This window comes from Ostrinia furnacalis, unplaced genomic scaffold (assembly GCF_004193835.3).
Source record: "Ostrinia furnacalis isolate ACB-3 unplaced genomic scaffold, ASM419383v2 OfSCF3052, whole genome shotgun sequence".
NCBI classification, from domain to species: Eukaryota; Metazoa; Arthropoda; class Insecta; order Lepidoptera; family Crambidae; genus Ostrinia; species Ostrinia furnacalis.
Window position 1 is genome coordinate 54,741 of NW_021133291.1, and position 11,784 is coordinate 66,524.

The 11,784-nt window shown below is 36.9% G+C and overlaps 1 protein-coding gene across 2 annotated transcripts; it reads left to right on the forward strand.

Annotated features, from left to right (window-relative positions):
• The first annotated feature begins 1,011 nt into the window (after positions 1 to 1,011).
• LOC114357139 (dipeptidyl peptidase 8-like) lies at positions 1,012 to 8,644 on the forward strand. Of its 2 annotated transcripts, none has more exons than XM_028310621.1 (3): positions 1,012 to 1,609; positions 7,311 to 7,512; positions 8,429 to 8,644. In XM_028310621.1, exons 1-3 carry the CDS (start codon positions 1,323 to 1,325, stop codon positions 8,627 to 8,629), a joined length of 690 nt encoding a protein of 229 aa, XP_028166422.1. In that variant the 5' UTR covers positions 1,012 to 1,322; the 3' UTR covers positions 8,630 to 8,644. The 2 variants fall into 2 exon arrangements, with proteins under 2 accessions (XP_028166422.1, XP_028166423.1); XM_028310622.1 differs by lacking the exon at positions 8,429 to 8,644 and adding an exon at positions 8,090 to 8,203 and having other exon boundaries at positions 1,018 to 1,609.
• The last annotated feature ends 3,140 nt before the right edge of the window (positions 8,645 to 11,784 follow it).

The following is an 11,784-nucleotide window of genomic DNA, read 5'->3' on the forward strand; positions in this document are numbered from 1 at the left end:
TGAAACCATCAATCGAGCTAGTAGGATTTATTTTATTATTCATCAATAATCAAATTCAGAACATGAATATTCAATTCAACTGCAATGTCTGCTCATGAACGCTTCAAACTCAGTACTTCTTTCCCAATTCCATAAAATCCAAAACTTAGAAAGTGACAAAAAACTTTAAAATAGGTAGTTGAAACAGACTACAGCTAATTTTCATAGTGGACTGTACCATACGATAAACATGTCAGTCAATTTGACAACCTTTGTCGGAAACATTATTCAATGAAAATATTGTCCGAACCCTTAGTATTTCTCTTCGACAAATACATTAACACATCGTGAACCACTTTTCTTTCACGACTATAAAAATATTTTAGCAATTTAATTCACAAAATCAATTGCACACATTTAAAATAAAGTTTGTTTACACTTTGACAACAATAGACTGACATGCAAGGTGACATGTCAATGAAGTTTTCAGTTACTGTTGCCATTAAAAGAAATTAGTACCATCAGGGCCGGATCTACCTATGGGCTGATTGGGCTGCAGCCCAGGGCCCCGGGGTTACAAGGGGCCCCCAGATCCCGCTAAAAAGTAGGCCATAATTTGAAAAAAAAAAAAAAAATAGTTGTCTGTAAAGTCGGTTTACGGACGATATTTTTACGTGACAACGTCATAAGAAGTTTCAGCCCAGGGCCCCAGAAATTCACGATCCGGCCCTGAGTACCATTAGTTTTCCGCAACATGGCGAGGGTTTTTATGTTCCTGGTCAGGCTATAGGAATTATTTCCGATTTAAAATCTAATTCTACTGGACTACAGCTCGTGTTTCACCCTACACATTCAACAAAAATATTTCAACAAAATTATTATACTGTGTATCCAAACGTATTGCGGTACTCTCAAAACTCACTTGACAACAGAGAAACTCACTCGACCGATTTATTTTTTTCATTTCTACTTTTTGTTTGAAATAGAGCGGGATAGGTAAATAGAATGAGTTTCAATCGACAATCGTTCGAGTTTTAATTGCAATGATGGCAGCGGACAGCTGCAAAAGAGAATCTGCCGAGCGACCATTTGGCAAGAAAAGTCAAAAACGAAATCGAATGTGTTGGCTTACTTCTAGTTTTAATTTATACTAATTCTGTAATTAATTATCACATATAATGCTGTCCAATTGTAAATACTCGCGCTAATTAGTCAAATTTATTAGCTAAGTGTAATAAAGCGGAAGGAGTTGCTTAGTGTTCTTTGTTAGGCGAAAATTGTTATATCATTATGAGAATAGCTTTGTTTAGGGGATTTGTAGAAGTTTATTAGTTGTTTTACTGATGGATATTGTCAGTATGGAGGTGCGGGAAGCAGGAGATGGCGCGGCGTCCGCCGAATACGTGCGCCCGCCCTCAAAAAGGTATACTTGGGCAGAAGTGAGACAAGCAGTTCATGATTTGAGGAAGGAGTTATCGTCGTTGGCTACGATGGTACCAATGGCAATTTCGTTCAGAAAACTTGGAAATGGAAAGACGAGGATCTACTTCTTGAGAACTCCTCAGAATGGATGGGAAATTACATTGTTGTACACTGATATAACACATACAGCGCAGGCCACTAATGCCAGGTATGTTTTGTTATGTAAAGAACATTACTCTAGGCTTATATGTAACATTTACAGCTTTCTAACTATGTACCGCATGCATTAGTAACATAATACACACTGAACTCTAGAAAATTAATGAACTTTATGCAAATGGGTCAGATTTCTTTCAAATTATTTCTTTTTTAACTCTCATGTATTGACTTTTTCTATCATTAATTAAAATTGTAAACATACAGCCAAATTCCAACTAGTTTTGTTTTTGTTTATATTTTCAATTAGAATTAACTTAAAGAACTAAACTATAACTTTAAAAACTACTTAGTAATAAAATCTAAAGGTTTTGTAGCAATATGAGTGGAAGGCACACAATACCAGAAAAATACATAATTGGAAAAAAACATCCATAACCTCGTAAGACCGAAGAGTAAATTTTGTCGACTTCTAAGTATCGCCGGATGTGCTTTCAGAAGAACGAATAATTTGAAGTAGTAAACGCCGAGCACTTCGAGTAAAAAAATTTCTATGTTAGAGATTTTCTTTTGCATTCATATTTTCAGGGGCCCTATATAATAGTGCATAGAGCTTATTTTAGGTGAAAAATAATAAAAAAATGTTTTCTCTTAAAAGAACATTCGGTATTACAGACTTTAAAAAGGAAAAGTAAATAAATTGTATTTTATACTTTAAAGTAAAACATAAATGTAACCTTCTTAATAAATTAATACTACATAAAGATACAATAATGATATTAATAAATGTAACTGAAAAGGTACAACGGTTTTTATTAGAGATGAAACGGATATCCGGCAACTATCCGGTAGGCCGGATATCCGGCCTAAATTTACTATTCGGCCGGATACCGGATAGTAGCTCACTATCCGGCCGGATACCGGATATTAAAAATCTACGAAAATTTCCTATAATAAAATGAAACACAATAATATTTGAGTTAAATATCAATAAAATGGCTTATAATAATGACGGTTTTTATCTAAAGTCCAAAAGGTTACAAAAAAGCCTTATAAGGGCCTTTCAAAAAACTAATTTCCTTTCTGGGCTATTCACTCTAATGACGAATACATAAATACATAGTAAATATATTTTAATGTCGAAATATTGCCAAATAAAATAGGCGATCTTTTTTTCACTGATGGTCTGATGACATACAGGGTGACTTTGAAATCGTTGGCATCCTTTTAATATAAGACTACTCATGATACATAGTGCATTCCCCAAATATGAGACAAATCCAATGAGATTTTTTGTCGTTATTTTAACTATGTATTTGTATTAGTGTGCTCTTAAAAAGAGTTTAAAACTATTGTACAGTCAACAGCACATCATCCTATACATTTTGTTGCAAAATAACACTTAATACATTGAAATAAGATGCCACAGTATGAAGATTGATGTGCTGTCGTCTGTACAAGATTTCAAATATTGAAATTTTAATTCATTTGATGTGACTCATATTTGGGGAATCATGAGTAGAGTCTTATTTTAAAAAGAATGCCAACGATTTCAAAGTCACTTTGTATAATGCAGTTCAGTCAGATTACGCAGCAAGTAAACTAATTGAATTTTCGCTATTCAATCACATACTCACGATGGCAACCGAAATCGCCCGAATTGATCTGCCCCTTAGGCGAGTGGCAAAATCTGACATTCTATTCGAACGAATTCGATTTTCGAAAAGTGTGACTTGTCTAGTCTACTAGACTCACTGATCGCGTTCGAAGCACCTGTGCGGCGCTAAACTCGTTACGACATGCAACATGACAATGGGACAACTATCCGGCCGCCGGATATCCGGCTATCCGGCCTAGCAGCTCGCCGGATATCCGGTATCCGGTATCCGGCCAAACAACTATCCGTTTCATCTCTAGTATTTATTTTATTTAATGTTTCATAATTAGTACTTTTAAAAGTACTATCGGTTTTATAACATACACTAATGATAGGTTAGAATGTATAAGAAGTAAAGTGAAAATTCATGTTAATTATATTATTTACTAAACTAAAAATCAGAACGTTCTCATGATAAATTTTCTCAATCATATCATAATTTTAAAAGTCCAATACTCAATTCCATCTCAATAGAAAAAATATACAAAAATAAAACTTTCACCATCAAGACCGAATGTTCCTTGCAAAGAACTATTATTTTCAAACGAAAAAAAATCTTACAAAACTACTTTAAATTGGGAAAAATATTTTTTTTGCTTGTTTAGCAGTATTTTAACTTAAATTATACTGATCAGTTTTGCAATTAAACTACGTTAATGCGAAGAAAAAATAATAATCGCACATCACGTCTTCTCGGACGAACCACCTTGTCAAAGGAAAATGATAATTTGACAGTGACGTTTTGTTTTTTTTATATTAATAAGTTTGGATACCTGATTTTGAATACTTTAAGCCATAGACTATCACTCTTTTTTTTCGATAGGCGCGAATTTTTGAACTTAAATTTATCGCTAAAGTTTTAGTTCCTCTGAAGGCACATCCGGCGATACTTCGAAATCACCTCCGAAAATGTCTCGGCGTTACTGACTACAAAGTTTTAGTTCCTTCTGATGCACATCCGGGCTTACGAGGATAACATAGTTAAAATTAAATAACATAGTGTCTTTTGCCAAAAGGCCCTTGGCTCAGCAATAATCATGACAATGCCAGGATCTAATAAAAAACCATAAACTTTTGGTTATTGCATGCTCCTGTTCACAATTAGATTCCAAGTGGATTGAATTCTTATCAATTCTACGCACATACCTCCCTCGAAACCTTCCCAACAATCAGTGCAAGGTTAGATAAGCAGGTGTTTGTGCTATTGAAAATAATGCGATTCAATGGGCTATTTTGTTGTCTACAGCCTTGATTTAGCAACAATTCAAACAATAATGTAAAATAGATTGTTTTACTTGGTTTTTGCATTATTATAAATTAAACTACCAACAAATCATTCTGAAGAATGAAATCTGACTGTGTATAAGTGCCCTAGAAAGAGCCTATGTACTGAATAATTTATTTGAATTTTGCATTTGAAAGATTGGTTATTCAAAACATTTCTCCGCTCCGCCTTGGTGGCAACTTAAAGAAAGAAAGAAAAAAAATGTTTATTTGGTACTAAACTGGGCTTTGATATGCCTTTTTTGATTTTTAAAATTATTGTAAGAAATAATATTTAAACCAAATATTAATACTGACAGGATAAAATTGCATATTTTTATCTTTCATTGACCATGTGTTTAATACTCTGGGTCTGGTAAACCAGGTCAAGAGTAAAATAACTAGATAATAAAAGTGTGAATATTAACATAACTATTCCGTATACATATCATAAAATTTACTTGTTGATTAAAGTTAAACAAAGTCTATCTTATTTATATAATTAACTAGCTGACCCGGCGAACTTTGTTCCGCCTTAATGGCAATAAATAAGCAGACTTTTTTTTAATTTCGAAAGGGATAAAAATTAGTATCCTATGTCCTTCTCCTGGCTCTAAACTACCTCCCGGACAATTTTCAGCTAAATCGGTTCAGCCGTTCTTGAGTTATAAGCGAAGTAACTAACACGACTTTCTTTTATATACAGGGTGTCCCAAAAACAATGGATAACCCTGTAACCATCGATAGGCCTCGCCATGATCTCCCTAACGTCAATTTTTGACCCCAGTAAAAATATCACCGTTTTCAAGATTTTTAAGTTTTTGTGCATTTTTAGAAAATTGTCACCTGCGATTACTTTTTCTCATACCATTTCTACAAATGAGGATACTTTTCAATCTAGTTTTTTTCCTTATCACAAGGGATAGTTGGGCTATCAAAAGAAAAGATTAAAGTTCAACAAACTAGTTTGAAAGTATGAAAATTTTAAGAAATTGCAGAAGAGAAGGAAAAATTAATTCATTGTCTTGCACTTTTGATCAGCCATCGTGTAAAAATAATGTAGGAAGACCATCGTGCCCATTACCTTAAAAACTTCCTTGGTTAATTGAGATTCTAAAAAGGTATCACAAGCCTATGTATTTTGTATTATTTTTATCTTATGGCTACTTGAATAGCAACTAGTATGAAAACTGCAAAAATGAGTTTTTCTCGTAATAGTTAAACTAGGACTGCATAGTGGCATTAAATACAAACAAATTATCATTTGGCCAAATTTTACTTGGCAAATGTTTATATAGCAAATGTTTTATTTTGCCAAATATTATATCCCAAATAATTTGTTTGGTCAAATTGACACTTCACATACCCACCGTTACCCACAAATCAAAGCATAGGCACATGATCATGGTTTTCACAAGAATTTTATGTAAAACAAAGAGATTGCAGAAAACAGTATGGTTGCAGAAAGTTGGTATTGCAGAATAGTAGGTTAGGTTAGGTTAGAACAGTGACCTTTAACGCGCGAAGGCGAGCGAAGCGTGCCGCGGTAGCGGCCGCCAAGCGCTAGAATCACTTTTATTGATAATGAATCATTTGGAAATTTCGAAAAAAAAGAATGAAATATGAAAATTAATATAGATTTTTTTTATATTTACTACTCACGAAACAAAATAATAACCACAGGCTTATATGTATTCCATTCTATGCACCAATCAAATTATTTTGTAAATTGTTTATCGTGAAATATTTTTGCCAAATGAAACATTTGGCAAAACATACTTTGCCAAACAATAATTTGGTAAACAATAATATGCCAAACACGACATTTGCGAATTAAAAATTTGCAATAAGTTGTTTTGCCAAACGAAAATTTGCCAAATGAAAATTTGCGAAACGTTGTTTGCGATGTGATAATTTGGGAAACGTTTTTTGGCCAAACATTAGTAATCCAAAAAAACTAGATTGAAAAGTATCCTCATTTGTAGAAATGGCATGAGAAAAAGTAATCACAGGTGGCAATTTTCTAAAAATGCACAATAACTTAAAAATCTTGAAAACGGTGATATTTTTACTGAGGTCAAAATTGGACGTTAGGGAGACCATGGCGAGGCCTATCGATGGTTACAGGGTTATCCATTGTTTTTGGGACACCCTGTATATAGATTTACTGATTCATAAAGTATTGTAAATGACTTGTCAACCAATTAGAAAAACAAACACTTTGATACTTCAATAAATGTGTTAAGTAAATAGATAATTAGCAATCAATAATAATAATAAACATACTTTATTGTACTGTGGTGTACACTCAAAAACAAGAAAACAAGAGATACAAAGGACAGTATAATTTAGGTGGTCTTATCACTATAAAGCAATCTCTCAATGTATTATTATAATGAATGTAAAACCAGACCTTTTGGTGACATTTTATTCAGTCTACACAATACAAAATTTTTTCAAGTGCAATAAGTTCATATAAGATACAAATAATAATATTGCTAATAACATCTTTAAAACCCTTAATATGATTTCACATGAGAGTGACGCAGAATACGCACTTTTTTAAGAACTTGTTTGCAAAGTGCTCATTCTGCATCAGATTCCACAGGTAATATCTTTATTGACTAGATAGGTCCCATCCTCAGATTATATTAATTTTATTTTATTTCTTAGAAACTCAACAGCTTATTATATATTTTACATGTTGGCTTGAGGAACATTGAAACTTAATCCAATTACAGAGTTTCGTAACTTTTTTTAAACGGTTTTATTTAGTTTATTACTTTATGTTAAAAAAAACAATAACTTAATTATCATTGTCATTCTCTTCCAGACTAGAATGGAAGCCGCTCATCGAGTCAAACGTAGCCCTCGGCGTGACATCTGGCAAGTGGTCGCGGGAAGAACAACTCTTACTGGAACGACAGAGAGTGGCCGCTTGGGGAATCGCATCGTACGAACTACATGCAGCCACCGGACGGGTTTTATTCCCGTGCGCTTCGTCGCTGTTCGTAGCTGAAGAGGGACCTAATCAGGTAATTAACAATACCGCGATGTAAAATGTAGCAGCGCCATCTCTTGGTCGCGCGAAGAAACAACTTCTGCTGGAAAGACAGTGCCATCTCTTGATCAAACTCTTAATTTGATTGTTCTTTTTGTCGTGGCGACAACAAACCTTATACAGTGTCAGCCCAAAACTCCGCTACAAGAGTGGCGTTGATTGTTTCTCTAGCAGTACTATAGAGTGTAGAGAAGTGAAAATTTATTGTTTTTCTCTCCAGTCTCCGCCATTAGTGCCCCGCTCACTCGGCACATTCGACGTAGCAGACATACTAGAATAGCGCCATCTCTTAATCAAACTCGGAACTCAATTGTCTCCCGCAGTCGCTTCCCCTAGTCTCTCGCTCGCTAAGCACAGGCGACGTAGCATAACAACGCCATCTCTTGCTCAAACTCGGAACTTGATTATTTTTCTAGCAGTACTGTAGAGAAGTGAAAAGCTTCTTGTTTTTCTGTCCAGTCTCCGCCCTTAGTGCCTCGCTCGCTCAGCACAGGCGACATAGCATAACAGCGCCATCTCTTGATAAAACTCAGAACTTTATTCTCCCGCAGTCTCCGCCATTAGTCCCTCGCTCGCTCAGCACAGGCGGGGGCTGCGCCCTTACGCCCGCTATGTGCCCGCGGGCGCCGGCGCTGGTGGCTCACGCAGCGCGCGGCGACGTATAGCAAAACAGCGCCATCTCTTGATCAAACTCGGAACTTGATTATTTCTCTAGCAGTGCTGTAGAGAAGTGAAAAAGTTATTATTTGTCTCCAGTCGCCTCCCCTAGTGCCTCGCTCGCTCAGCACAGCCGACGTAGCAGGCATAGCAGAATATAAGAATAGCGCCATCTCTTGATCAAACTTAGTACTTGTTTCTCTAGCAGAAAAGTTTCTTGTTTTTTTCTCCAGTCGCCGCCCCTAGTCCCTCGCTCGCTCAGCACAGGCGGGGGCTGCGCCCTTACGCCCGCCATGTGCCCGTGGGCGCCGGCGCTGGTGGCTCACGCGGCGCATGCGACGTGTAGCAAAAAAGCGCCATCTCTTGATCAAACTCAGAACTTTTTCTCTCCAGTCGCCGCCCCTAGTCCCTCGCTCTCAGCACAGGCGACATAGCATAACAACGCCATCTCTTGATCAAACGCAGAACTTTTTTCTCTCCAGTCGCTGCCATTAGTCCCTCGCTCGCTCAGCACAGGCGGGGGCTGCGCCCTCACGCCCGCCATGTGCCCACGGGCGCCGGCGCTGGTGGCTCACGCGGCGCATGCGACGTATAGCAAAACAGCGCCATCTCTTAATCAAACTCGAAACTTAATTGTCTCCCGCAGTCGCTTCCCCTAGTCTCCCGCACTCGCTCACGCGACGCATGCGATGTATAGCAAAACAGCGCCATCTCTTGATAGGGATATTCGATATACATCGATGTATCGAAAACATCGATGTTTACAATGCGATACATCGAATGGATCCGATGTTTTGAAAAGCTATCGAAATACTCGATGTATCGATGTTTTTAAGTTTTCAGTGTTAAAACATCGAATCGATGATAACCAATTAAAATTTCATAAAACTCAAGTCTGAACACTAAAATTTTACTTATACGGACAACCCAACTTGTATTTTAAAAATGTTGGCAACACTGCGTACGAGTGCAGTGAGTAGTGTCTCTAGTGACAATAAAAAAAAACTGAGCCCCGATTACGGTAACTTTTAACGTCAACAATCCAGACACGCTTCTCGATTCTGCGATACGATTGGTCGTTCAACAGCGTACGTCAGCTGTTTTGACCAATCGTATCGCAGAATCAGAAACGCGTCTGGATTGTAGACGTTATAAAAGTTACCGTAATCGGGATTACTTTTCTCTATGATCGGGGCTCTGTTATGTCAATGTCGCGTCACGCGTGTCGGTTGGCGAGTTTGTTTGTGTCAATCAACAAAGAAATAGGCTGAAAGGCAAACGTTTAAATAAACTGTTGTTTTTGCAAAGTCTTCCAAAAGAACACTGGAAATACTTAGGATATAACAAACTTATAAAAATAAATGCGGATGTTTTTTTTTGTTCTTACTTTAATATACAGTGTGAGTCACGTCACGTTAAAGTGTACATATGAAAATATGTGAAACTAGACATATTTTTATCGACAAAAAAAAAGCTCAAAAAATTTTTGAGATTTTTTTTTAATTTTTTAAAGATTTTTTTTTCTTACAATTACTTCTCGTAAAGAAAACGTAATAACTTTTACAGTAAGAGGTATATCCTGATAAAATAAAAACAGTAATAATGCTAAATAACAGGCGATACTAAAAAAAAACCTAAAATACCCAGAAAATGCCAACAAATAATAAAAAATTATACTTTTTGAAAAAAAAAACTGCTTTTAAATTCGTGTTTTTTTGGTTATTTGATAAATTTCTCCAAAAAATGCCCCTTTAACAGGTATTTTTTATTACTTTGTATTATTCTCTATCGTATTACTTTTGTAAAACCAAAAATTGCATGTCTCAATCCCTATCACAACATTTGCTATGATCGTTTAAACAAAGGCCTGCCACCACACACATTATTCTCCACTACAGGTGGAGACAATTTTAATTTTAACTAAAATGCTTACTTTACTTCGAAATCTTTTGTTATGGGGGCATTATTTGGAGATCAAATAACCAAAAAAACACGAATTTTAAAGCAGATTTTTTTCAAAAAGTATATTTTTTTATTATTTGTTGGCATTTTCTAGGTATTTTATGTATTTTTTTAGTATCGCTTATTATTTAGCATTATTACTATTTTCATTTGATAAGGATATACCTCTTAGTTTAAAAGTTATTACGTTTTCTTTACGAGAAGTAATTGGAAGAAAAAAAATTCTATAAAAAATAAAAAAATAATTAAAAAAAAATTTTGACCTCTTTTTTGTCGATAAAAATAGGTCTAGTTTCACCTATTTTCATATGTGCACTTTAACGTGACTCACACTGTATAATGAAGATTTTTCTCATGTATGGCTTTTACTGTTTTTTAATAATAGGTACAATGCTTAAATTAGTGGATTATAAAAAATCTTAAAAAAGTACTCGATTTATACAAAACATCGATGTTTTCTTCCAATACATCGAAAGAAATCGATGTACAGTTTTAAAATATCGAATCGAAAAAAACATCGATGTTTTTTAAAAGTGGACACCCCTATCTCTTGATAAAACTCGGAACTTTATTCTCCCGCAGTCTCCGCCCCTAGTGCCTCGCTCGCTCAGCACAGGCGGGGGTTGCGCCCTCACGCCGCCCGCCATGTGCCCGCGGGCGCCGGCGCTGGTGGCTCACGCGGCGCATGCGACGTATAGCAAAACAGCGTCATCTCTTGATCAAACTCAGAACTTTTTCTCTCCAGTCGCCGCCCCTAGTCCCTCGCTCTCAGCACAGGCAACGTAGCAGAATAGCGCCATCTCTTGATCAAACGCAGAACTTTAGTCTCCTGCAGTCTCCGCCATTAGACCCCCGCTCGCTCAGCACATTCGACGTACCAGACATAGCAGAATAGCGCCATCTCTTGATCAAACTCAGAACTTTATTGTGTCCAGTCTCCGCCCCTAGTCTCCCGCACTCGCTCACGCGACGCATGCGACGTGTAGCAAAACAGCGCCATCTCTTGATCAAACTTAGTACTTGTTTCTCTAGCAGTGCTGTAGAGAAGTAAAAAGCTTCATGTTTTTTTCTCCAGTCTCCGCCTTTAGTCCCTCGCTCGCTCAGCACAGGCGGGGGCTGCGCCCTTACGCCCGCTATGTGCCCGCGGGCGCCGGCGCTGGTGGCTCACGCGGCGCGAGGCGACGTATGGCTGGCGGGAGCGGTGGCGCGGCCTGCGAGGCTCACGTACGCTGCTAAAGGACACCACCCTGACAGGTTTGTTGGTTTAACTTTAAACTTTCGCGTTTCATTTGAACTACGAGAAACACTGGTCTTAACGCTACATTTTTTATTCAAGCAGCATAGTAAAGCATCCGAAACGTAAGCCCTTGAGTAAAAGTGTAAGTCAGATAAAAAATGTCGCGTTGAGACCCGTGTTTCTCTATCTTAGGTTACTTTTTGACCTGAGGGCTTAGTGTGAGTTTTGCATCAAACGTCGTAAAAAAAGACATTTAATGTATGACGGATTGTACAGCGCCCCTAGCGGAAGCTTTCAAAAACTAAAATGTTCATATATTTTTACAACGCGCTCACTAGTGAGGACGTTCTATGTAAACTCACACTCAGCCAACTGGTCATAACAGACCTA